Source organism: Haliotis cracherodii, unplaced genomic scaffold (genome assembly GCF_022045235.1).
Source record: "Haliotis cracherodii isolate W230 unplaced genomic scaffold, xgHalCrac1.p SCAF_9, whole genome shotgun sequence".
In the NCBI taxonomy this organism is placed as follows: Eukaryota; Metazoa; Mollusca; class Gastropoda; order Lepetellida; family Haliotidae; genus Haliotis; species Haliotis cracherodii.
Window position 1 is genome coordinate 9,581,686 of NW_027266343.1, and position 27,363 is coordinate 9,609,048.

The 27,363-nt window shown below is 41.8% G+C and overlaps 2 protein-coding genes across 2 annotated transcripts in view; both read right to left on the bottom strand.

Moving 5' to 3' along the window:
- Positions 1-27,363, bottom strand: part of LOC139452392 (salivary peroxidase/catechol oxidase-like) — a 163,198-nt gene that overhangs the window by 75,529 nt on the left and 60,306 nt on the right. The window lies entirely within an intron of this gene.
- On the bottom strand, positions 158-27,354 carry LOC139452690 (salivary peroxidase/catechol oxidase-like). The gene is made up of 14 exons (XM_071234238.1): positions 27,206-27,354; positions 26,225-26,427; positions 18,473-18,602; positions 10,322-10,527; positions 9,862-10,053; positions 8,173-8,269; positions 7,527-7,633; positions 7,118-7,219; positions 6,288-6,377; positions 4,360-4,520; positions 3,632-4,185; positions 3,134-3,303; positions 2,196-2,295; positions 158-1,489 (listed from the first exon to the last, which is right to left on the bottom strand). Exons 2-14 carry the CDS (start codon positions 26,418-26,420, stop codon positions 1,282-1,284), a joined length of 2,313 nt encoding a protein of 770 aa, XP_071090339.1. The 5' UTR covers positions 26,421-26,427; positions 27,206-27,354; the 3' UTR covers positions 158-1,281.

Genomic DNA, 27,363 nt, shown 5'->3' on the forward strand with positions numbered 1-27,363 from the left:
AACTGATTGCATTCCCAATCGGCATTAAACAGTGCCCAGATGTCTTTAAACAATTCAGTTGTTTATATTTATTTCATCAAAGTATGCCATCTTGGGTTGATTAAATTTTCATGTTGTTAATACAGCAACGGCGATGACTTATAACAATAATACTCTAGCGATTGTGGCGTATTAATCTCGAACATGGCAGAGATGCATTACAATAAGATTGTAATGTGGTGACATTATGGAATATTACTGCCACGGTAGTGATGTATACTATAATCCAACAATGGTTCGGACGTATTACAGTGATACAGCAACGATAGTTACGGGTTACAGTGACACAACAACGATAGTTACGGGTTACAGTAATACAGCAACGATAGTTACGGGTACAGTAATACAGCAACGATAGTTACGGGTTACAGTAATACAACAACGATAGTTACGGGTACAGTAATACAGCAACAATAGTTACAGGGTACAGTAATCAGCAACGATGCTAAAATCGTACAATTGTTCTGCACGATAGTGACATTACAGCCATACAGACATGGTGAAGACGTAAAGCTTTTCAAAATGTTGAGGACAGTTGCGTCTCTTAGCTGCAGGATACAATTTAGTCCTTAGTTTGTCAACACCATACCCGTGCTTGGGGGTTACAAGATTACTTTACGATAAGCATATCTTTGAGTCACGGAGATGTGCATCAATGATCAGGGGTGTCATAAAATTAGAATGAAGTGATAACGAAAATGTGGCAGTAGGTTCACAGGTTTATTAAATAACTACTAATTGTACTAATGGTAAACAAAAAAAAGATAAGATAACCCCATTCTGCGCACTGTAATTCTATCAGCGCAAATATACAATCAAGCAATTTATCCATTCAACAGTAATACAGCATTAAAAGGAGAGCTGCTAAAACAAATTAATTAATTATCTAACACAAAACGATCTGACGCTGCAAGATAGCGACTGCCGGAAATTAAGCCGGGGAACAGAGCGGCACTAGTCAGCGAAACACGGTGACACTCACTCAGCATGGTATAACAGAGAAACAACCCAACATTATGGTTTTTTAATATACAATAACACAACTCTTCTGTCAAACAAGGATAGATTTCGTGTCATGACCCTTATATCAGTTGTGATTAGTAGGTATATTTTTTCTGAGCAAGCAAGCTAAAGGTGACAAATTGTTTAGGTTTGTCAACAGGTAACGGACAAAAAAGTAACACGTGATACTCGCTACCTGTATTATATTACTTAAAACGTACAGCTTAAAATTACAGCTTGTTAATACGTAGGTTGTCTGAAAAAACACCACCAGCAAAATGTAAAACATCTACGAATCTGATAGCTCTGACCGCTGCAGTCACAGGTCTTGCATGAGCGACTTCTACTCTGTTTGCCGATTTTGCATGTTCCCCAGGACGTCCAGGTGCCTGTGCTCGGATCATTCCAGTGCTTGAGGTCAATTACATCCAGAGAACAGCACGAGGACCTGGAACAAGTTATTTGACCAGTGTTACAACAATCAAGGCCTTCGTAATGTTCTCAAAATGTATTATTGAAGGGCATTTTAAAATTTGACGCATCAGTTACCAAAACGATGTCAAGTGGCATTCACCATTTTAACTTGAACCATAGGTTCCCGTGTTGTAAGTGAACAGTTGACTCGCCCTTGCGTTTGTTTGTGATGGTAACAACGCTGGAGTATGATGCGTTCACCTTTTCGCGAACACCTTGTGTCATCAGTTGTGGACAGAAATTCATTACCACATACTCATGCTACATACGGACTCGTATAATTGACTCAGGGATGTCTTATGATTATAAGAAATTTGTCGATTTCATTTAATCATTTCACTAAGAAAGCAATGGGGTTCCACTGGGTTAAAACTTAAAAGCCTTTAAGCTCATCTTTTCTAACACCAGTTATCATCTCCATTTGATGGAGATTCATAACCACATGCCCATGTCACTGTAGGAATCGGACAATGATCTTCTTTCAGCAGAGATATATGGTGCTTATGGAAAGGATCTTGCCTCCAATAATAAAATGAATAAAATGCTTTGATCATGAGTGGGGATGAATAAGAGGTATTTCTGCTGTTCAGGTGGCAATTGCTATTTCAAGAGATCATGCACATTGTTTTATATTATGATGACTATTTTTTTATAATTTCAAAGTGTTGAACACTACTTACAGAGATCCATTGATGAAAGCGTTCTTCTGGATCATGTAGGTGTCCGTATTATCACACACTACCCTGGACAGACTGGCTTTCCGGATCTCATTCAGCTGGTCTGATAACAAATCATAACATTACCATGAATCTATTCAATTCTCACTGACTGATCAAATCATATTAACCATGTTTGATGATTTGACGACCGCGCCGTGACGTCTTAATAGTGACGTGCGGTTTGAACTGAACGATGCAAGGCTTCCTTACTCTTCTCCTGGAGTGCCCACTTCATGATGGCACTTCTGTGCCTGTCATATATGCGAGTACAGCATACTGATGTAAAAACAATAATGTTCAATAGCCATGATTTGTTTAAAGGGTATTATCAGTGTTTCCAGCATTGAAATCGATAACACTTTCAAAACAATGGACTAAACCCATGCCGCTTTACTCAATGTATTCGCTGACACAAAAGGGGAATCATTTCTTAGTGTCCTGGTAGAATGGAGATTAACGTGCTGTCAATTTAGAACAAGGTTATATGTAGATTGAACAGTGTTAAATAAAATAAAAACACAGTATGTTTGTCCTGTAATGAGATGCTTTAAATACATGACACATGAATTATATACTATGGCTCAAGCGTAACATTATCAATGAGTTTTTTCAATGTTAGTTTTTCAGTCACTGCTTCAAGACAGACAATTTTCTTTCTTTGAAAAGTGAGCCAAATTCTTTTCACAACGATTTATTACATTTGATTTCACACTCCAAATGTTTCTTCAGTATTCCTCTGGAATAACAATTTGTTAAGTTCTAATGATGGGAAAACTATTCGATTCCATTATGGCAATATCTTTATAAAGTCGATGTTATTTTATGGTCCTTCGGAATTTGCCTGTCAGTGCTTTTTGCTTGTCTCGGAATACACACACGTAGTTTTAATGTTCACTCACTCGGAGTAAATTTCACATATGCGTTGTTCTCTTCAAACCAGAATCGGTCTCCTTCCTTCAGGGCCTGGAACTGCTTCCCCAGGAGACAGGTAAATGTCGGTCCCAGAAGTCCTCCTGGAACAGGCTTCTCAGACAGAGCCCCAGGAAACAGGTCAATGTCGTCGATGTGTCTGGAAAAAGACATGTAACTATGGATCGGTGTGATTCAGGGTGTTGGCTCAGTGGATGATAACGTGTACAGAAAGAACACTTTCTATCTCTGTTGTACTTGTCACAACTTGTCGAAAAACCAGTCTAGTCACGATCTAGTGACCGCGCCCTCAATATAATTTTCGGGCTTCCGTCATCATTCGGCAAAGTCCGGCGGTCATCGTTGTCTAGAGTGTTTTTGCATTCATTGCTACAGAATAAGTGACCCGTACATTTTATTCTCTAGTTATTTAACTACATAACGTGATGCAATAGGAGTATTTTCTTCAGAAAATGGACCGCACTCACTTATACACTTTCTTCAAAAGGTTCACTGTAGTATTTGTGTGTGTCGTGGGGGCCAGGCCGTCGATGGATGTAGCTGTTGGAACGTTACAGTACTTCCTCCACTTGGTGTAAGACGGTAGCCCGTGGTCTCTTCCTCTCTGGATGTTGAGAGCTGCCAGGTCAAGACTATTTCCGTTACTGTCAGCAAACAGCTTGTCCGTGACCTCCTGCGTCAGTTTGTGTTCTGCATTCTGAACTCCGTCCTTAACCAGCCCTCTACAGTAATGACCAACCTTCCTGTTGTTGACGTTCAGAATGAGATTCGTGTTGCCGAAGGTCTGGCTTAGTTCGTCCTCACCGAGATTACTATATGAAGAGCTGTAGCTACCTAAGTGGCTGCGGATCATGGAGTGTCCCATTCTGAAAGCCGCCGTAGCGAAGGCGTTCCTGATGCTGGCATCTGTCGTTGTGTTATAAACCTTGGCGTAAGTGCTCCAAGACCCAATTGGCAAGCCATATTTGGTCATTGCTTGCTGGCCCATGATAATAGGCAAGTATTCATCGTACGTGATTTTCTGAAATCCCGAGTATATTGAATTTACATATATTTGCAGTGGATACATATAACATTATTATTTACATTCATTTCAGACAGACCGACAGACAGTTTATTTAGTAATTGTGCATTTTCTTTCTCTGTCGATATTGATTAAAAAAACTCTTTTTTAAGAAAAATAGAATATTCATACCTGTATGATAGCGCCGACTATCTTCCTTGCTTCCTGGAAAGTGATCTCATCGCTCCAATGGCAGTTGCGTTCTTTTAGTTTTTTAGCTATGCGGTTGTGTTCTCTCATGAAGATGGTGTGCATGCTCTGAAGAGTTGGATTTTCATTCACTCGATGATCACCTTAAAAAATAAATAATAATGGTTTCTTAATGCCCCAAATCTATTATGTTTCTGGTCTTTGAAATTTGACCTGAAACGAGATATGACGCGGCTTTTATCCAGTCATTTACATGGAGGAAGAACATGTTTTTATGTTTAAACTTTACTTGACAAGCCCAAAAGGCCTTATATTCTTCACACACCCAACCTGCATAGTTGCAGTTTGCAGTTTGTAGGTTCGTTTAGGGGAAAGCAGGATATAGTTACCTGCCCTTGGTTAAAAATTCCGAAAAATATAACAGCCCGGCGTTGGGGTTGGGACTGATACGGACCAGAAACATAAATTAAATACATGTTTCTAATAATAGGAATAATAGGAATGGTTATAATTAACATTAAGTTTATACGTTTCTAAAACGCTCTACCATTGAATGAAAGTAAACATAATATAATGTTCTAAGATAATGAGCTAAACTTTGAGAACAATGGGTGTTATATTTGATGGATGAGACTAGAGCATAACAGAGTAGTTAATGGCATCATTATGAATATAGGATGTATACTGTGGATGATAGCACAAATGTAGAAGTACTTTTCTGTCATGTGATATTTTGGCCCAATGCACTCGTCGTGCCGGCGCTGGAGAGTCAACTATCCAATATCAAAGTATAGTTTTCATTTTCATTGTGTTAAAACAGACACTCTCAAGCATGTTCTTTCGAAAATATGGATAATCCGATCAGAGATTCATTTGCCGAATTTGCGTTGCAATTCTTCCAACTATTAAGCAAAGACAGATATTTTCCATCTGGTCTTCATTTTCTAGTCTTTACAAGTTTTAATCTACTCACCCAAGTAATTTGCTCCCACCAACACCCGTCTCATCGATTGTCGCATCCCATTTCTGGGCCAGTGTTTTGCCAAAGCAAACGTAAATACGAGGGATGGTCAAAACGTTCTAAGTCTGACTAACTTACAACTGTGGGCCATAACAAAGCGAACAAGTCAAATGTTTGAGGTCGTTTGTTTATTAGTGACAGACAGTTGGACACGAAAGGAACGTGTACCGAGCAGTCATCAAGTTTTTGACTTAGGAGAACAATACTCCCCCAGAAATTCATGACCGCATGTCACAAGCGTACGGGATATGTGCCCGAGCTATTCCACTGTTAAACGTTTGGCAGCTATTTTTAAGGATGATGACCCAAGGTCTGGGCCTCCCTCAACTTCCACCAATGAAGATTCAATCAAGGAGATAGAAAATGCTTATACTGTCGGACAGATGTATTACCATTGCTCAACTTGTTGAAGATACAGGTCTAAGCCATGGATCCATTGAAACTATTATTCATGAACATTTCAGATGAATAAGATATCTGCTCATTTTGTGCCGGTTTCCAAATTCTGATCTTAAATAAAATGGAACCGACATTGCCAGAGAAAATTTAGAGATAATTGAGGAGGATTTCATCAAATTGAAAAAAGAGATTAGTCACAGGTGATGAAACATAAGTCTACCACTATGATCCCGAGTCAAAATGTAAATTCATTGAATGGCACTATTCCACATCTCCAGCACCAAAGAAATTCAAGTCTTCAAGATCAGTGCAGAAAGGTATGGCCACTGTATTCTAGGATGCAAAGGATCCTTGTTGATCACTTAGAAAGCCAAAAGACGATTTCCGGTGCCTACTATGCGGATTTGCTTCATCTCCTGAGAGATTCTATCAAAGTAAAGCAGCAAAAAAATTCATAAAGGTTATTGAAGATGCTACACGCTCTTCCTACCTGCTAGGAAACAGTAGCTAGGACTGTTTGGTGTGGTACAACTAGACTGCGAATCGTTTGGCAAGTGAGCACATCTCATCTTCAACTGACCTGAAACAAGGTACAATGTAATTATATCAACAGCTTCTTGAAAGACTGGATTGATTACAGATAGATTCACTGTGATTTTTACCAAAACCAATATAAGTTTATTTCCTATTTCAATCTAACCACGAAAGATTTCCTATTGCAGCATGTGGAGAATGGGTACCCCTTGCACGAACACCTGGTGTCATCACTGCCTTTCGGTGATCTGTTCATATAATTTACACTTTCTACGCCACATGAAATGTTTTTCATCTGATAAATCGAGACTGTATATACTCTGGCATTGACGTTTACAGAAACTGTTTCAAGTAGGTCTCACTGTAAATTATCACTTGTGCTTCATGATTACTGGTACGTCCACGCCCTATTGTTCCATAGGTTTGATTGTTCAAATGACGTCACTTTATTGTATTCTTTCAAATAATGAAAGTTACCTCATCAACAGTTCATGAAGAAGCTGGAAGCGTGACTTTGTTTCAACAGCAGAGCCGATGACAATATTCATGATCCGAAAATCCCAACCCAACACGGAATTATTCCTTCTTTGATATTTCTGAAATATCTAAATCAGCGAAGTTTTTTTCTTTTTCTGTTTGCAGTTTGCATTATTTACGATAAAGACGAAGATCATATCATCAACGAAAGCTTCACATGGGATAATGTAGTAAATGAGGCTATTTTACGGGAATTGGACCACATTAATTGGTCCTCCTCCTGAATTGACCGTTCATATGTTCTCCTACCGTCAACAAATGTCCGTAGCTTGTTCTGTTCCTCCTGTGACGACCCGTAAACCTGTGAGGCGTCTATGTAGGCTGTGAGCTGGTTCAGCTGTTCCACAGGAGCTGGAACAAGCATATCTTGTCATTGGAACAACGAGTATGTGTCACTGTACCATACGGGTCACGGGCAAGTTGTCTCATGCGGCACAACAGTCTGCGAAGAGTTTCCTTATCAATGTGTAAACTTGACATTTCCTGGACATGATTGAGTGTGCGAACATGAGGAGTATTTAGTTTAGATGACAGCTTAATAAGGCTATGAGAACTGTGTGTTGGCTTAGACGACTACACCACTATTCTCCAAAGCAATACTGGTACCACGATTGATTTAACGTTATGACTTACAAAATAACGATGTGTGTCATATTACCTGCGTAGCAATATTCGTTCGCTACTTGAACCGAGCGCACGAAGTTCATGCAGGTGGAATCAAAGTGTCGATCGGGTTGTGGAATGTCGATGGGAAAACACTGCGGCCTGAAAAGAACCAAATTGATTGCCTCTGTGTAACACAAAATCAGTGTGGGCGAGCGTAGACTAACCGCATAAAGGCTATAATTCGGCTCAAATGTGCAGCAAATGTCAGTTAAATAAGCATTAAAACTTTCCCAATACATGTTCAGTATTATAATTCTAACTAATGTGATGGCATGGTCGACTTTTATTTCGCTGATAAAAGAATCAATAATGAGGAAAGTCCTTCAATGCTTAATTTAACATTATTACATTGAAAGTATTGTTTTAATACAAGCCCATGTTGAACAAAATTAAAAGAATTCCCAGTTCACCTGCTAAGGGAAGAGCATCGCGATCTCGAGCACGTTTGTTTCGAACAAAATTAAACAGCAAGTAAAAATATAATGTTTAGCGTCCTTGTCAATATCGTTGGGATTGGGATTTTATGTTTGAACAGTGATCTAATAAAACAAATATCGTTGATCAAGAAGGCCTACAATATAATACGTAATGCAAACAGGGACACTTTTAAAGGGAAGATATATATGTAATTTGCCCACCTAATTAGATCTGGTAATGTCTCTGGTGGTCGTCCCCCTCGTTTTGCTCTATGAATACCAAGACCGCAGCATCCAACAGAAGAACCGCCATTCGGACCTGCAACGATTTATTATTTTGTTTATAACACATGCTTATGATAATGTTGGAACGACACAATAGACTCTGCTTCAAGCAGAGATGTCTTCTGTGCAGCGTCAAGCAATGAATACTTACATTTTTATGCAAATTATATGAATGGCGGGTGCTACCGGTAGGGCAGGACATGCTTACCCTTTTCGCGAACACCTGGTGTCATCACTGGTTGTCAGTGGTTCTTGCATATAATTTCCACAGCTATTTTGTCCGTGAGCCAAATGGAATCTGTTTGAGCAAAAATCTAGGCTGGTTATCCTCTTGCATTGACAATTTATATGGTTTGTCCGGTCTTAATTATTATTATGTAATAAAAAATGCAGCAAAGAGGGTTTGGGTGATCCTCGCACAGTCAGGCTGGTTAGGCTCATCATCATCTCAGGGTCCGTGCCCCCTCCACACGCAGCCCAGACAGCGAATGGGACTTCTCACAGGAAGCGGTGCCTTGTCAAACCGACCTAGAACTTTTGGGAGAATGTGACGACTCCCCATCACTGCAGCCTTCTGCATTACACAGATTGTCAGAAGGGCTGTATTCCTAGCAGCACACCTGGGTACTCTCTCAGTATCAGTCAACAGATTGGGAGGTACCAAACCTACGGCACCGGGAACAATGGGGAGTCCGACAAACTGGTACTTGGGATGCAAGCGTGACATTTCGAAAGCGAGGTCCACATAGTTGCCATGGTTTTCCTGAATCTTATCAATCACATTAGTCTCAGAAGGGACATAGAATTCAATAATATAATTTATTTCAATCGATACCTCAAAAAGGCGTGGATACGATCCTATTTCGTATTTAACATTTTCCATGACGCCCTCTTCATATTCTTGGTCGTACCATTGATGGACCTCTGTCTCAAAACCACAAGCATGGCGAAGACTGTAATAACATGATCGAGCTACACCATCATGTCTTCATTTCATATTTACATTTTGATGCAAAATCACACATTGACGGTTTCGAGTGGGAAGTTACTGGTCCCGAGAGGCAAACAGAAAGCCTTCTGTTTCACTTTTCAGACCAGTCGACTTCATCCAAGGATGGACCCGATGCCAAGGTCGTACGAAGTGCTTTCCTTTGTGAAACTGAGCCTGTGCCGATTTGATATGGAACTTCGCTTGGTTGACATAATTTCTGTACCGTCCAGCAGTACAGAACCATCCACAAAATCAGCATTAAAAAAATCAAGTAGATTTCCAAGACCGATGGTGATCTGTATTTCAACTGCCGTAATTAAAGTTATATTCCTCATCAAGAATTTTATGATTCAGAAAATCAATATTTGTTTCCTATTCCTACCCGGACAGACGTTCAGCTGAAACATGTTCTACTTTAGTTGCCTTGTTTTTGTGGTCATAATTATGCAGGTTGATAACGACCTATTTGCCTCAGATAGTTAGAAACATGCAGGATTGAAAAAGAATTATCTAAAAATCTTTAAAAAATTATTTTAAGCAATTGCTCAGTGAATAAGGACGTGCATGGTGAATCTTTCGGAAATGAAGATAACAAACATGTCGAAAAATAAGTTCCAAGAAGCTTTTTCTGTTACCTCCAGACAGTTGCTGTGTTGGTGTGCTGGTGATGTCGTGATCCAGGAACTGACCCCACTGCATCAACATGTGGGTGTAGGAGGTGTGGCGGTCAGCGTCTGTTGACGGGGTGTGGACAGACGTGCTGACCAGGCGGGCACTGGGTAACTTGGAGGACGACCCAGTGGATTTTTCTCGTGGGGAAGATATATCTAAAAGAGATTTCCGATTAATGAAACTTATATAAAGAAACGAATGATGAGATAACAAGGACCTTGACATCCAAAATATGTATCGTGCTAGGTAATGCGTGGCATGGTTCATACCCTGCAAAGTGATAATGGGTTTCAAATCCACGATAGTAGTTTTCCGGCACGCAATATGGCACACCTTCGCACATAGCATTACGCTGCCTTATACGACTGGGCCACCTTTACCCCAATTTATATTCGAAATAAATTGTGATGTGAACACATTTACAGTCATCATAAGCGGGATCCAGCCATCGTCTCATCGGAATGGATGCCTTGCCCCAGGTTGTATGCACCAGGTTGTTGCAGGAACCATCAGCTGTCCGGTAGGGGGAGGAGGTGTTACACGGTTCAACAAGGCTGGAATCGCACTCGAGCTTTGGACCAAAACCATTCTTCAACATCAAGGGCACGGACTCAAGTGGTACTTTCGCTCTGCAATAGTATACCATGTAACCATTCATTTCCAGGAACTACTTGGACATAAGGCTGCATTGATAACTTAAGGATAGTCCACAGTGGAGAGAAAAATACTGATACATATAGGCGTGTACAATCTTTTTTAAATCCACAAGTACGGGTATCACTACTGTTCTGACACTCCAAGGATAACAATTATGAACAATTTGGAGTCACAATCACGTCAGTCCGCGGATCCTGGCAGACGTCAAAACAACTCGTATCTCATCTTGATAGCACGTAGCTAATGACATCTCAATTTGATAGGACGTTGCTAATGATATCTCAACTTGATAGCACGTAGCAAATGATATCTCAACTTGATAGCACGTACCAAATAATATCTCAACTTTACAACACGTAGCTAATGATATCTCAACTTGATAGGACGTACCCAATGATATGTCAACTTGATGGCACGTACCTAATGATATATCAACTTTGTAGCACGTACCTAATGATATCTCTACTTAATAACACGTAGCTAATGATATATCAACTTGATGGCACGTAACTAATGATAGGACAACTTGATGGCAGGAAGCTAATGATATCTCAACTTTACAGCACGTAGCTAATGATATCTCAACTTGATAGCACGTAGCAAACGATATCTCAACTTGATAGCACGTAGCTAATGATACCTCAACTTGATAGCACGTAGCTAATGATATCTCAACTTGATAGTACGTAGCTAATGATATCTCAACTTGATAGCACGTAGCTAATAAACCTCACCTTCATAACAAGTAGCTAATAATACCCCAACTTGATAGTACGTAGCTAATGATATCTCAACTTGATAACACGTAGCTAACGATATCTCAACTTAATAGCACGTAGCTAATGATACCTCACCTTGATAACACGTAGCTAGTAATACCTCAACTTGATAGCACGTAGCTAATGATATCTCACCTTGATAACACGTAGCTAATGATATCTCAACTTGATGGCACCTAGCTAACGATATCTCAACTTGATAGCACGTAGCTAATATCTCAACTTGATAGCACGTAGCTAATGATATCTCAACTTGATAGCGCGTAGCTAATGATACCTCAACTTGATAGCACGTAACTAATGATATGACAACTTGATGGTACGTACCTAATAATATCTGAAATTGATGGCACGTATCTAATGATCCCTTAACTTGATTGCACGTACCTGATGATATCTAAACTTGATGGCACGTACCTAGTGATATCTGAACTTGATAGCACGCACCCGATGATATGCAAGATTCCTGGCACGTAGCTAATGATACGAATAAGTTCCATGTTTCAGGGCACGTAGCTTATGATATCTCAGTTTCATGGCACGTACCTAATGATATGCCAGTTTCATGGCATGTACCTAATGATACGTCAATTTCATAGCACGTATCTAATGATACGCATTTTTCATGACACGTACCTTGTGATACTCCAGTTTCATGGCATGTATGGAATGATATCTAAGTTTCATGGCACGTTCCTAATGATACGCCAGTTTCATGGCAAGTTCCTAATGATACGCCAGTTTCATGGCACGTACCTGATGCTACGCCAGTTTCATGGCACTTTCCTAATCAAACGCCAGTTTCATGGCACATGACTCATAACACGCCAGTTTCATGGCACCTTCCTAATGATACAATAGTTTCATAGCACGTACTTAATGATACACCAGTTTCATGGCATGTACCTGATGCTACGCCAGTTTCATGGCACGAACCTAAAGATACGCCACTTTCATGGCACGTACCTAATGATATCCAAGGTTCATTGCACGTTCCTAATAATACGTCAGCTTCATGGCACGTACCTTATGATACGTCAGTTTCATGGCACGTACCTAAAGATATCCCGGTTTCATGGCACGTACCTAATGATACACCAGTTTCATAGCACGTATCTAATGATACGCCAGTTTCATGGCACGTACCTGATCCTACGCCAGTTTCATGGCACATTCAAATGAAACGCCAGTTTCAAGGCACATGACTCATGATACGCCAGTTTCATGGCACGTACCCTAATGATCGACACGTCAGTTTCATGGCATGTTCCTAATGATACGCCAGTTTCATAGCACGTACCTAATGATACGTCAGTTTTATGGCACGTACCTAATGATACACCAGTTTCATGGCACGTACCTAATAATATCTGAAATTGATGGCACGTATCTAATGATCCCTTAACTTGATTGCACGTACCTGATGATATCTAAACTTGATGGCACGTACCTAGTGATATCTGAACTTGATAGCACGCACCCGATGATATGCAAGATTCCTGGCACGTAGCTAATGATACGAATAAGTTCCATGTTTCAGGGCACGTAGCTTATGATATCTCAGTTTCATGGCACGTACCTAATGATATGCCAGTTTCATGGCATGTACCTAATGATACGTCAATTTCATAGCACGTATCTAATGATACGCATTTTTCATGACACGTACCTTGTGATACTCCAGTTTCATGGCATGTATGGAATGATATCTAAGTTTCATGGCACGTTCCTAATGATACGCCAGTTTCATGGCAAGTTCCTAATGATACGCCAGTTTCATGGCACGTACCTGATGCTACGCCAGTTTCATGGCACTTTCCTAATCAAACGCCAGTTTCATGGCACATGACTCATAACACGCCAGTTTCATGGCACCTTCCTAATGATACAATAGTTTCATAGCACGTACTTAATGATACACCAGTTTCATGGCATGTACCTGATGCTACGCCAGTTTCATGGCACGAACCTAAAGATACGCCACTTTCATGGCACGTACCTAATGATATCCAAGGTTCATTGCACGTTCCTAATAATACGTCAGCTTCATGGCACGTACCTTATGATACGTCAGTTTCATGGCACGTACCTAAAGATATCCCGGTTTCATGGCACGTACCTAATGATACACCAGTTTCATAGCACGTATCTAATGATACGCCAGTTTCATGGCACGTACCTGATCCTACGCCAGTTTCATGGCACATTCAAATGAAACGCCAGTTTCAAGGCACATGACTCATGATACGCCAGTTTCATGGCACGTACCCTAATGATCGACACGTCAGTTTCATGGCATGTTCCTAATGATACGCCAGTTTCATAGCACGTACCTAATGATACGTCAGTTTTATGGCACGTACCTAATGATACACCAGTTTCATGGCACGTACCTAATAATATCTGAAATTGATGGCACGTATCTAATGATCCCTTAACTTGATTGCACGTACCTGATGATATCTAAACTTGATGGCACGTACCTAGTGATATCTGAACTTGATAGCACGCACCCGATGATATGCAAGATTCCTGGCACGTAGCTAATGATACGAATAAGTTCCATGTTTCAGGGCACGTAGCTTATGATATCTCAGTTTCATGGCACGTACCTAATGATATGCCAGTTTCATGGCATGTACCTAATGATACGTCAATTTCATAGCACGTATCTAATGATACGCATTTTTCATGACACGTACCTTGTGATACTCCAGTTTCATGGCATGTATGGAATGATATCTAAGTTTCATGGCACGTTCCTAATGATACGCCAGTTTCATGGCAAGTTCCTAATGATACGCCAGTTTCATGGCACGTACCTGATGCTACGCCAGTTTCATGGCACTTTCCTAATCAAACGCCAGTTTCATGGCACATGACTCATAACACGCCAGTTTCATGGCACCTTCCTAATGATACAATAGTTTCATAGCACGTACTTAATGATACACCAGTTTCATGGCATGTACCTGATGCTACGCCAGTTTCATGGCACGAACCTAAAGATACGCCACTTTCATGGCACGTACCTAATGATATCCAAGGTTCATTGCACGTTCCTAATAATACGTCAGCTTCATGGCACGTACCTTATGATACGTCAGTTTCATGGCACGTACCTAAAGATATCCCGGTTTCATGGCACGTACCTAATGATACACCAGTTTCATAGCACGTATCTAATGATACGCCAGTTTCATGGCACGTACCTGATCCTACGCCAGTTTCATGGCACATTCAAATGAAACGCCAGTTTCAAGGCACATGACTCATGATACGCCAGTTTCATGGCACGTACCCTAATGATCGACACGTCAGTTTCATGGCATGTTCCTAATGATACGCCAGTTTCATAGCACGTACCTAATGATACGTCAGTTTTATGGCACGTACCTAATGATACACCAGTTTCATGGCACGTACCTAATGATACGTCAGTTTCATAGCACATATCTAATGATACGCCAGTCTCATGATACGTACCTTATGATACACCAGTTTCCTGATACGTACCTAATGATACGTCAGTTTCATGGCACTTCCCTAATGATATGCCAGTTTCATGGCACGTACCTAATGCCATGCCGGTTTTATGGCACGTACCTAATGATATGCCAGTTTCATAGCACATTCCTAATGATACGCCAGTTTCATGGCATGTACCTATTGATACGTCAGTTTCATGGCATGTACCTATTGATACGTCAGTTTCATGGCACGTACCTAATGATACGTCAGTTTCATGGCACATACCTAATGATATCCTGGTTTCATGGCACGTACCTAATGATATGCAAATTTCATGGCATGTACCTAATTATACGTCAGTTTCATAGCACGTATCTAATCATTTTCCTTAATAAAAAATGTTACCACACAAAAAACTTCGTTTTTGTATGATATACGACCACCCTTACGGGGCCTCACTCCCCACGGCGCCTCACGCCAGGTGGAGCAACTCTCATCCAAATCACTTTCCTTATGTCATCTGTAAGAGACAGACGTGTTGATTTTTCACACAAGATAAAATAAGAGAATCTATCGTTCGACAAGAACCATGGCTGACCAAACTGCATGTATGGTACATTTCTTTCATTGCAAAGGCGTAATACCTCGCATTGTAAAGTTATAGAGTTGTAATTATACGCCACGTGCACGGTACCTTTGAATTCAAATGGCCGTAATGGCGTCCATATTGTAGTTCCACGGGCTGATACATGTAACACCAAGGCCATTAGAAACGGCTTGGGGTTTTGTTATATCATACAGCATTGGTCTACAATTTTTCCTTTACAAAAACCCAAGGTGGTGTGTTAATTTATAAACTACACTTACCATTTTTTACGGGTTTTTACACCTTTGCGCGTAACACGCCCCCTTTGGTGTTATAATTATACTACGACATTGGCTATTAGTATCGAGTTACAAATCGCATTCTACATTACGCCTTTGCTTCTAGTTTCACAATTTATGCACGTATCTTTCCGATCTTTATATCGCACTGATACACTTTAATACCCTTCCCGCCCACCTCAGAAATTACGGTCTTTTTTACAAAGACCTTCAAACTGTGTACGGGTTGTTCTAAGACAGGCACGAACGCTGCCGTTAATGTCTGGCGGAGGACGGGCATTGCCTTAACCCCCCGGGCCCCCCCAAAAGAGACAAGTTGACTTGCTCCACTTTAAAGAGGTCTATTAAAGGCGGGGGTAGATATCAGATCTGCTAAGACCTCCCCCCTCCCCATCTAAAAAGGGTAAAAAAGCGGCCGAGAATGTCTCCGCCGCTCCCTCTCCGGGGGTCGGGAGAGAAGGCTCGAGGGTCCCCGTAGTAAGCACGGCACCCTCTCCTGCACTGTCTTTGGCAGACTTTTCTGCGTTACTTAAGTCGCAGATGGCGTCGATGATTGAGGAGGTGAAGTCTCGGCTCCAGCAGGAGCTACGGTCTGAGCCTTCCCCGTTTTCGGCGCCGGATCGGGGGCTCGACTTCGGGCCGGGTGCAGAGGCACGTGCGGGACAGGATTGTCGGAGACCCCCAACTTGACTAAGGTCAAGCAGGGCCGTCGGTTGAAGGCTGCTTACATATGCTTCGAGGAGCAATATCATAATGCTTGCCAACAGCTCCGTGTGTCCGTACACTCCGCGTATCTGTCGGCTGTACAGAGGGAGTTAGCGGGACAGGGGCCGGCCGACTCTTCGGAGTTGGCCGCGCAACTAACGGAAGTTCAGTCATCTTGCAGGGGACGCTATTCGTAGCTGTGCCTCGCAGACGATGTGCGCTGTTATGAGCATGCGCAGGCTGTGGATGTCGGTATCTAAATACTCGACTTCCACACGCCAAGACCTACTTGCTTTGTCGTATGAGATGGGTGCTACCCTCTTCCCTAGGGCTCAGCAGGTGGTCCGAGAGGCCGCTCAATTGTATACTTCCATCCATGACTCTAAGGCCTTGTTGGAGGTACCAAGCGTTAAAACCGCGTAAGCGGGCCTCTCCACTTGACCCACTCTCCACTTGTCCCCTCCTACGCTGACGCACCGGGACAGAAGTCCATACCTGCTTGGATGCAGCCGCTTCCTTCAGGTAAGGGCGCCGGGAGGAGCAAGAGAGGCGGGGGCCGGGGCAAGGCAGCTGGTCGAGGCCAGCAGCCGGGGTCCACTGCCTCAAGCACACTCCGGTGCCTGCTATCCGAGAGAAGGCGGAATTCCTCCGTGCCGAGGTCGACGCACTTCTTGTGAAAGCTGCGATCGAACCGGGTCCCGAGGGACAGGAAAGCGATGGCTTCTACTCGACTTATTTCCTAGTCACCAAACCGTGATCTCAGCTGTCGAGACAGGAGAATGGCTAACGTCAATAGACCTAAAATCTCCACATACCCATACACCCCGAGTTCAAGAAATACCTGTCTAGTGAGGTTTTCTTTCGACGGGAGGTGTTACCAGTTCAGGGTTCTACCATTCGGGATCTCCACGGCCCCGAGGGTGTTCACAAAGCTGATGTTGATTCCTGCCAAAGTGGCCAGGTCGAAAGGTCGGTTCTGCCATCCGTACCTCGACGACTGGTTACTAATATGTGAGGTTCCACTGATACGTCAAGGGAAACTGGCATAATAGCACTGTTTCAACAGATAGCCACAAGGCTTTAATCCCATATGATGCAAGGAGGCAGAAGAAGCAATTGATCATAAAAAGGTAGCCCAATAACCATTGAATAATTACAATAAAAGTGAGAAAACCCTGGCCATAATCACAAGAAATTTGCTAAAAGTATGATTCTGCTAAAAGTATGATTCTGCTTAAAGTGTGAATCTGCTAAAAGTATGATTCTGCTAAAAGTATGATTCTGCTAAAAGTGTGATTCTGCTAAAAGTGTGATTCTGATAAAAGTATGATTCTGATAAAAGTGTGATTCTGATAAAAGTGTGATTCTGATAAAAGTGTGATTCTGATAAAAGTGTGATTCTGATAAAAGTATGACTCTGCTAGAAATATGATAAAAGTAAGATTCCAACTACATCATATGCATACTAGTATGTAGATGAATCACTATCAAATAGAAACAGTGGAAATAAAAAGGTGCTTCACAAACATATGCCAAAGCAAGTCAAATATTCGCCTGAACACACACGGGACCATATAGTACATGCCATTATAGGGAATTTTATCAGATATCATTTTAGTCACTGATGCGTCACATTTGGAGGGGTGGTGGGGTTGCCTAGTGGTTAAAGCGTTAAAGGACCGGGTTCGATTCCCTACATGGGTACAACGTGTGAAACCCATTTTTGATGTCCCCCGCCGTGACGTTGCTGGGATATTGCTAAAACTCACTCACTCACTCACACTTGGACAAGCCATCTGTCTATTTTATAGTGATCCATAAACACATGCTCATGATATAGCCGGACTCGTATAATTGACTCTGCTTTTAGAGGAAAGGGTTTTGTTGCTTTTATTTGATCATTTTACTGATGGGATTTCATTAGATCAATGGGTTTTAAGACATCACGCACAGTGATGAATACACGCGTTGTTTCTCGTTACGAATCAAAGTTTACTTTACTTGTAAATGTGTCTACACGAACTTTAACACTCGATGTCACCAAATGGTATAAAGGTCAATTTTGAAGCATGCTTACGCGTGTAGCATCTTTGTAACTTGGAGGACATTGATGCGATTGTTGTTTCCCTTTGTTATACTCTCAGGTGCTGTGAATGTGAACTTGTTGTGCTGGTCCGTTGTAGAGCCAGGTACTGACGCAGATCGGTCTGTGGAAAGAAACATTCATGAATCCAGAATCATGCAATTTGGAAGATGCAGGGATCAAGCACATTCAGGTGTCAGGCGATTGCTTTAAAATATTAAAAGAGTCGCATAAACACTGTATAAAGTTCACTATACGGTACCGAGTAGCAATATTTCTTTAATCTGACAAGTTGTTGATCCTAAGAATTTATGTACTGTAAATGAATTATTCTCTTTTTGTAAAGTTTGGTTTCACCTTTTAAATTGATCTCTTTTAAATTGAATCGCAGCGCCTTAAGCGCCCCCAAGATGGGAACACGAATATACCCAACTAAAGAAAAAGCATGTTTCGCACATGTTTTCTCACCAAATAGTAAAATCATACAACGATCATTGTTTAATTGTGGTTGGTTGGTTTGTTGTTTTACGCCGCACTCAGACATATTCCAGCTATATGACGGCGGTCTGTAAATAATCAAATCTGCACCAGACAATCATGTGATTGATATCATGAGCATCGATCCACGCAATTGGGATTGATGACATGTTTTAACCAAGTCAGCGAGCCTGACCACCCGATTCCGTTAGTCGCCTCTTACGACAAGCATAGTCGCCTTTTAATTGTAAATAGGAGAACGTCTGAGGGTTAAAAAAGGTGAAGGTGGGTTCCATTTGCTTTGGACGTGCGCAGCCGATCATGGCCTTGAACGGAGCCTTGCTTGTCAGTGTGCAAACAGAGGTTCGGACTTGTTCGATCTGGCGTGTAATTCTTTAGGACTAGAGATCATTTAAGTAGCCTCGTTTTACATAGTCTCCGCTGTATTTTCGTTTCAGCCTTTGAAATTGACAGACAGAACTAAAGTCAAAAATAACCCTATTTACGCGCCGCTTTTTGATGTTTTGACTACGACGTCTGCATTGACGATGTTACGATCTGCAGTGGTCAACCTACACATGTGCCTTGCACTTGAGGATTGTAAAGGTTTTGAATATTGTGAATGCGAAATGTATGGGGGACACTCCTCACACCTGCGTGTGCACTGAGATTATGGTTTGCTATTCTGAGCGTTTCTATGTAATCAAATAACTATACAGTTGCGTTATGAACAAAGATCACTTGTACAAACGTTTACAGACTGAATTTTATATTGTGTCTCAAAGAAAAATCGAGAACGAGAGAAATAAGTGAGTCTACACAGCGTTACCATAAAACGGGGCGTTGTATGCATTCATGCATTTTTTTTAAAAATCATTTCATAACCCTTTGTATCCAATATTGTATCCAATGATAAATTTAAATCATAAGATTTCAAAGGCACATTCACTGAAAGATCTGGGCGACAATATTTTGATCTGGTATTAATTCTTTACCTGAAAACAAATTTGATTTTTTTTTGTCACGATGACATTTCCATTGCCAACGACGTCTCGAATGAGATTGAACGGGGCTTCTTTTGCTGGATGAAATTAACGTATCCAAACGGCACCCAACCTTTTTTCCTCTTCCCACCAGTGAATGCACAATACATAAAATATCAATAGCAGTCCTATCGACGCTGTAGTCGTATTATAACTTGGAACATTTATCCAGAATTCAGATGGTACATGCAGGTCGTGATAACCGTTACTTGGTCCCCTAGCTTCGCCTTGGTAGTGTTATTACCGTTAATGACGCTTCTTCAGATTGAGTTTTTTAAATTGGTTAAGTTTTTAGTCTATTACATATCCGTTTCTTAAACCCCTCAAGTTCTCTTCACTACGTACTATTTAATACTTGGAGCAATTAAGTAAAAGGGTTTCAGTTAGACCTAGAATTCCCGAACTTTACTTTGAAAAACAACACAATGACGTTAACGTTACATGATCCATATCCACAGCTCTAAACCCAAAGCACATTCAGTTCGCCTGCCTGACGGTCTGACAGTATTCACTGCTGAATTGGAGGCAATTCATCATGCACTCAAACTCATACAGGAATTTCAGGAAGCAAAGTCTTCCTATCAGTCTCACTAAGTGCACTTCAATTCACCACCTACTCCCTTAAATAAACTAGAGATAAAAAGCAAAATCAAAACCTCTATAACCCAAAGTTGGCAAGCCCAGTGGGACGCAAGTAAGATCTGCAGATGGCTATACAAAATTCAACCAAAGATCCAACAAATGCCAAACTCATACTCAAATGACAAGAAAGTTGAAATTGCCATCTCACGCCTCAGTCTCGGTTACAAAATACACTATGACAAGGTTTGTTCATCTTGCAATTAGGCTGAATCCATTGCTCACTTGTTACTTGAATGTCAAGACCATGCCCCAGCCCGGGCTAGGTTAAAACAAGAATTGCAGTTACATGCGCTATCTGTCGTAGATCTCTTAAAGCCAAGAGATGCAATAGTGGCCAAACAAACTCTATTTCTGAGAGATGGACAGCTACTCGAGCCTATATAAACAGAGCAGCCAAAGATAAAAATGAAAATATATCAATATACGAAAAGAGAAATCATATCAAAACAAAAACAGAAATTATGTGAATACCAAACTCACAAGAGATACGTGTACCTTTCTCACCAACATGAGTCCCAAAGAGGGACAGGTCAGCTGAAATTGTTAAGGCAGAAGGCGACCTCTTAAACACTTAAACAATGACAGGCAATACCATGATTAGGTATGGCGAATGCAATAGTTAGTTTTCTTTCCTCTCTATCCTACATGGTGGTAGATGAGCGTACCATGCAGGCTTCAAATAATCGATGAACAGAGAGAAGAAAGTGAGTGAGTTGTGTTTAACGCCGCTTTTAACCTTATTCCAGTTTTATCACGGCGTGTGAGATTAATGTGGGAGGAAAGCCCGAAGTGATGCAGGTCTCAGACGTTTACCACTTCGGTGAAACCCACGAGTATGGTGCTGACAAACCTAGAAACATAATCGGGGCGAACCGGAATTCGAACCCACAATCATAGGTTTCTGGCGTTCCCAAGGGACGCAACTCTGCACAGCGAATCGCGGCGCCTTAGACGACTGGGCCACCCGTGCCCCCAGAGAGAAGAAAGGCTGCTTGCACTGGAGGTGCACAGACAGAAGTTGACACTGCTAATTATGGATAATTTGCTGTTGAAACTTGGTCCAACTCCACGTTGATACAATGAGGACATCAGTGTTCAGAGAACCACCTCCAGCTCCAGACGGACTAACGCCAGCTGGTTGTGGCAGTGGATCAGGGTCTTAGATACGAGAAGGACACACTTTTGAACAATGAGAGAGTGAGTATGGTGTTACGCCGCTTTGAGTAATGTTCAAGCAATATCACGGCCGGGACAACAGAAATGGGCTTCACACATTGTTCTCATGAAGGGAATCAAACCAACCACAAATACTGCTGCTGTTTGTCACCTATGACTACAATGTACTTTAAAGTTTTCATTACATCTGAAAAGCCGTTGAGCGGCGAAATATCTTGAAAGGAGTTTTGACAAGCACGAATGTCTTGACTCTGTTTTTGTATATATTTATAGTGAGTGAGTGAGTTCGGTTTAACGTCGCTTTTAACAGTATTCCAGTGACATCACGGCGTGTCAGCTTAATGTGGGAGAAAAGTCCGAAGTGATGACGTTTACCACTTCGGTGAAACCCACGAGCACGGGTATGGTGCTGACAAACCTAGAAACATAATCGGGGCGAACCGGAATTCGAACCCACAATCATAGGTTTCAGGCGTGCCCAAGGGACGCAACTCTGCACAGCGAATCGCGGCGCCTTAGACGACTGGGCCACCCGTGCCCCCAGAGAGAAGAAAGGCTGCTTGCACTGGAGGTGCACAGACAGAAGTTGACACTGCTAATTATGGATAATTTGCTGTTGAAACTTGGTCCAACTCCACGTTGATACAATGAGGACATCAGTGTTCAGAGAACCACCTCCAGCTCCAGACGGACTAACGCCAGCTGGTTGTGGCAGTGGATCAGGGTCTTAGATACGAGAAGGACACACTTTTGAACAATGAGAGAGTGAGTATGGTGTTACGCCGCTTTGAGTAATGTTCAAGCAATATCACGGCCGGGACAACAGAAATGGGCTTCACACATTGTTCTCATGAAGGGAATCAAACCAACCACAAATACTGCTGCTGTTTGTCACCTATGACTACAATGTACGTTAAAGTTTTCATTACACCTGAAAAGCCGTTGAGCGGCGAAATATCTTGAAAGGAGTTTTGACAAGCACGAATGTCTTGACTCTGTTTTTGTATATATTTATAGTGAGAGAGTGAGTTCGGTTTAACGTCGCTTTTAACAGTATTCCAGTGACATCACGGCGTGTCAGCTTAATGTGGGAGAAAAGTCCGAAGTGATGACGTTTACCACTTCGGTGAAACCCACGAGCACGGGTATGGTGCTGACAAACCTAGAAACATAATCGGGACGAACCGGGATTCGAACCCACAATCATAGGTTTCAGGCGTGCCCAAGGGACGCAACTCTGCACAGCGAATCGGGGCGCCCTAGACGACTGGGCCACCCGTGCCCCCGTATATATTTATGTACCATTGGGAGTTTCATGAATGTGTGCATTCCAAACATTCCCAAACTAGGCACACATGTATATATAACCAAATTATATGGAAAAGTACTTGGAAATGTGTGCATTTACATTGTACATTCATAACATCACAATTCCAAAACGTCGGGAAATGAACTCAATAAACTTTTCTGATTGGAACAGCTGGTTTGACGCCCGCATCACCGCGGAAGCTAATATTCATAGAATAGTACTATTTTCATTGTCATTGTCGGTAGGCATATTTAAATAATTATATCTACAATTACAGGCTACAAAATGCACAGATGCGGTGAAAACAATATTCAAAGGTTGTGTGGCAATACAATTCATGTAGAAAACACTATAGAAATCTACAAAGGGAATGTATTTACGTTTTGTGAACCACAGAGAGCTTGGGATTTGGGCGGTTTTTCTATATACGAATCTGACGTCATATCTTTTGCGTCACAATGAGCGATATGACGTCATAATGATGACGCGCGATGTAGAACGAAAGCCTTGCAAAGCTTGCTTTGTTTTCTTTAGGGATGCCCACCTCATGTTAGCTTACCAAGTTGCCGTGCTTGTATGCTTTCAATGCCTGTCATATGTTCGAGTGAAGTATACTAGCCACATAAAGAAACTGTGCACGAAGAAAATATAGATTTAAGGGCACACCGGCCATATATGAAATATAGGTTTGAACACAGCAATTATTGGAGACATTCAAACGCTCATGCACGTGCCATGCGATATGACGTCATTGATGGGGGCCTATGGACGTGCAATGTGTTACTGCACGTGTATCCTGTGCAGCTGTACACAGCATGTGCAACTCAAAATTCGCTGTCACTTTGGAAAGCATGATCTGTGGTCATTCAAAAAATCAAAACTTCTCAGGCGCAGACACAAGCATAACGCAAGCAAATAATGCCAAGATTGACAGCTGCACAGCCTCATTAAGCCATTGGAATGATCCGAGCGGGAATGAGGCAACAACAGGTGGCAACACATTTCCAATGCCATCGTAACACGATATCGGCATTGGTGAGGCGTTATCAGAACACAAATGACGTTGCCGACCACCCACGTTCAGGACGTCCCCGAGTAACGACGCCAAGACAGGACAGATGGATTCGAGTTACACATCTCCGACACAGGTTCCAAACGGCAGTAACGACGTCCCAGACAATTCCTGGACTGCGCCGTATCCATCCCAACACTGTCAGGAATCGTTTACGTCAGTACGGGATTCGACCACGACGCCCTGCCATACGTTCCATCCTGACACACCGTCATCGAGTCAACCGTCTAAGATGGTGTCGAAATCATGTTCGCCAACCTCGAATATGGTGGAGAAATGTTGTCTTTACAGATGAATCGAGGTTCAACATTTCCCACAGTGACGGGCGCCAACGTGTCTACCGGCGTTTGGGAGAACGTTATGCACGCAACTGTATTGTGGAGAGGAATCGTTTTGGAGGTGGCTCTGTGATGATTTGGGGTTGGATAACAGCACGGCACCGAACCCCTTTGGTGGTTGTTCAGGGCAATCTCACCGGTGTTGGCTACAGAGATTAGATTCTGAGGCCTGTGGTCATTCCTTTCCTGCAACGTCATGGCCCGGGATTGACATTTCAACAGGACAACGCTCGTCCTCACACGGCTAGGGTCGCAATGGATTTCCTTCACCATAACAATGTCATGTTACTGCCATGGCCTGCAAATTCTCCAGATCTCTCCCCAATAGAGCATGTGTGGGATGAAATAGGTGCCGTCTGCGTCGTCTTCCACATCCTCCAGATAACGTCCGTGACTTGGCACAGGATTTGAGGAGGATATGGCAGGCAATTCCCCAGGCCTTCCATGCCCATTTGGTGGACTCCATGCGTCGCCGATACACTGCTGTGATTCACGCACAGGGTGGTCATACCCGTTATTGACTTTGTGACTTTGTCGTTTGACCCCCTACTCCATTTTGATCTTCTGACGTCATCGTAACAGATGTTGTTCAGGTCCCGTTGACATTTTCTTATGGTCCGATCATTCAGCTGCTACAGCGTCTGCATCATTTTGTTCTTGCTGTGTTGTATTTCAATCCAGAATATATTTTCTCCGTGCACAGTATATAATCCACATCTTTATGTGGCTAGTATATAACGGTGTAAAGAAACTGCTTGAGTACATACAGCGCCATATTTTGTTCGGTGATTCCGTAATTCAGATCGATAACCAACTCAAAACACTGGACTCTTCACCCAGTATATTTGCTTACACCAAAGAGTTCGCGTTTTATTTAGTCATGATAGAATGGAGATAAACATACTGTGTTTTCAATGTAGAGCTAGGTAACCTGTAGATTTAACCCCGCTAAATTGAATTTGGAACCGAACGCGCAGCGTGAGGTTTCAAAAGTTTAATTTAGCGAGGTATGGTATGGTTATCTCCTAATTACAACCTCAAACATTGTTATTTCTCGTGTGCATGAATCACGTCAAACGGAGGAGGATCAGAGGTCTTCTTGCAAATTGTTCACTTTATAGGTGAACTGTTCAGTTTCATACCTAATTCCATATCTACTTTTCTAAGCCAGGTTAAATTTGTTGTATGTGTGTATGTATGTATGTATGTATGTATGTATGTATGTCACGAGGCTATTCGAGTACTTCATAATATCTTGTGTGCGAGCATAATGTCATGTGTGTATTTGTACAGATGCTCATGAAATAGTCGGAATCGTACAATTTTATTTATTCATGTAATGTTTTTCCTTATTTTTTCCAATACCTTTTGGGACAATGTAAGGTTGGGAAGGATCTTAAAAAGATGTTAATGCATTGATAGTTCGTATGATGTTACAGTGAAGTGACCCTAATGAACTGTGTCCCTGCCCACTCACTATTGCCCTGATATCATCACTCACTCACTCAACAAAAATCTCAGGAGGCATCACATGGCAACTGTAACTAAAAAAACAATGAACGGTTTTACACTCCACAGCCTGAAGATGATGTTTGAAGGTGACACCTCTTGTAGACCTAATGCTTTCAGTTAAGTGATACACAACAGAAGATGTCAACGCACTATTTCACCCTCTAAAGTATACCTTACCTACTTCCGCAAAGACACTTTCTTGACTCTGTTCTTCCTCAAGCTGAGCCCTGGCCTGAGTAAGAGCTGCTTCCCATTGTTCGGAATTGAGACTGATTTCCCCAGTGTTGATGTTGAGGGGGGCCAATCCTGCATCAGTTTTAGCCACCATCAGCAGCAGAATCAGCTGCGAACTAAGCGCTGCCCGCTTCAGCATTGTAGTTCTACATAATGACAATAGAAGACCTTTTACACTTAAAGTAGATACTAGTGACACGATTCTCAAAATATGGTACGGCTTCCTAGTACGAATGCATATGTTTACATATAACTGTATCCACTATGCAAAATAACCCATGCTTGTATCTAATGTACAGAGTCTTATAATTATCATGTTTAATTGTATGGTTTGTTCCCCAACAACATTGTGCATTTATGGGTGCACATTCTCATAAATTTGAAGGATGCATACGGGGTCGATAAGCTGAGAAGCTCCAATAAATTCCTGCCAAATACCTATTCATAATGTTTACATAGAATGTCCTATCCTTGAAACCGAATAGCCCCGGTGGATTCCTGGGTTAGACTTTATCACCAGCAATCTCTGCTAGTCGTAAGACGCGACCAAATATATGGATTAGTCAAGTTTGTTGACTTAAAAGCTTGGTTGATCGTGTGTCACAGCACCCGACATGGATCGTTGCACATAATATCAATCACTGGATTATTTGGAGTGACGCGAACCAATTACTTAATAAGTTATGCAATAATAATGTAATAACAGCTATGTTTGACTTTCAAAATAGTTGTCAAGCCTTTTAAAGTCTACCTGTATGACAAATATATTGTCACAAGCACAGTATTATCTGTTACTGGAAAATAGGAATATCCCGCTTAGCGGCATGTAGGTGAAACATTAACAATATGTTAACTATTTATTCCTGAGCTGATAAAGTAAAATGCATGTACACTAACACAGACTCACTCCTCGGTAAAACTTACCTCAGACAGATCAACTCTTGTGCGTGTTTTCTCTGTCAGTAGTCTTCTTTCAATGGCCTATCATTTGCGTTGTGGTGCACTATATCTTGACGACCGTTGACGTTGACGATTCTCCCAGCGACAAATCAGCGAGAAGTACAAGTAAGCTGCTAACAACA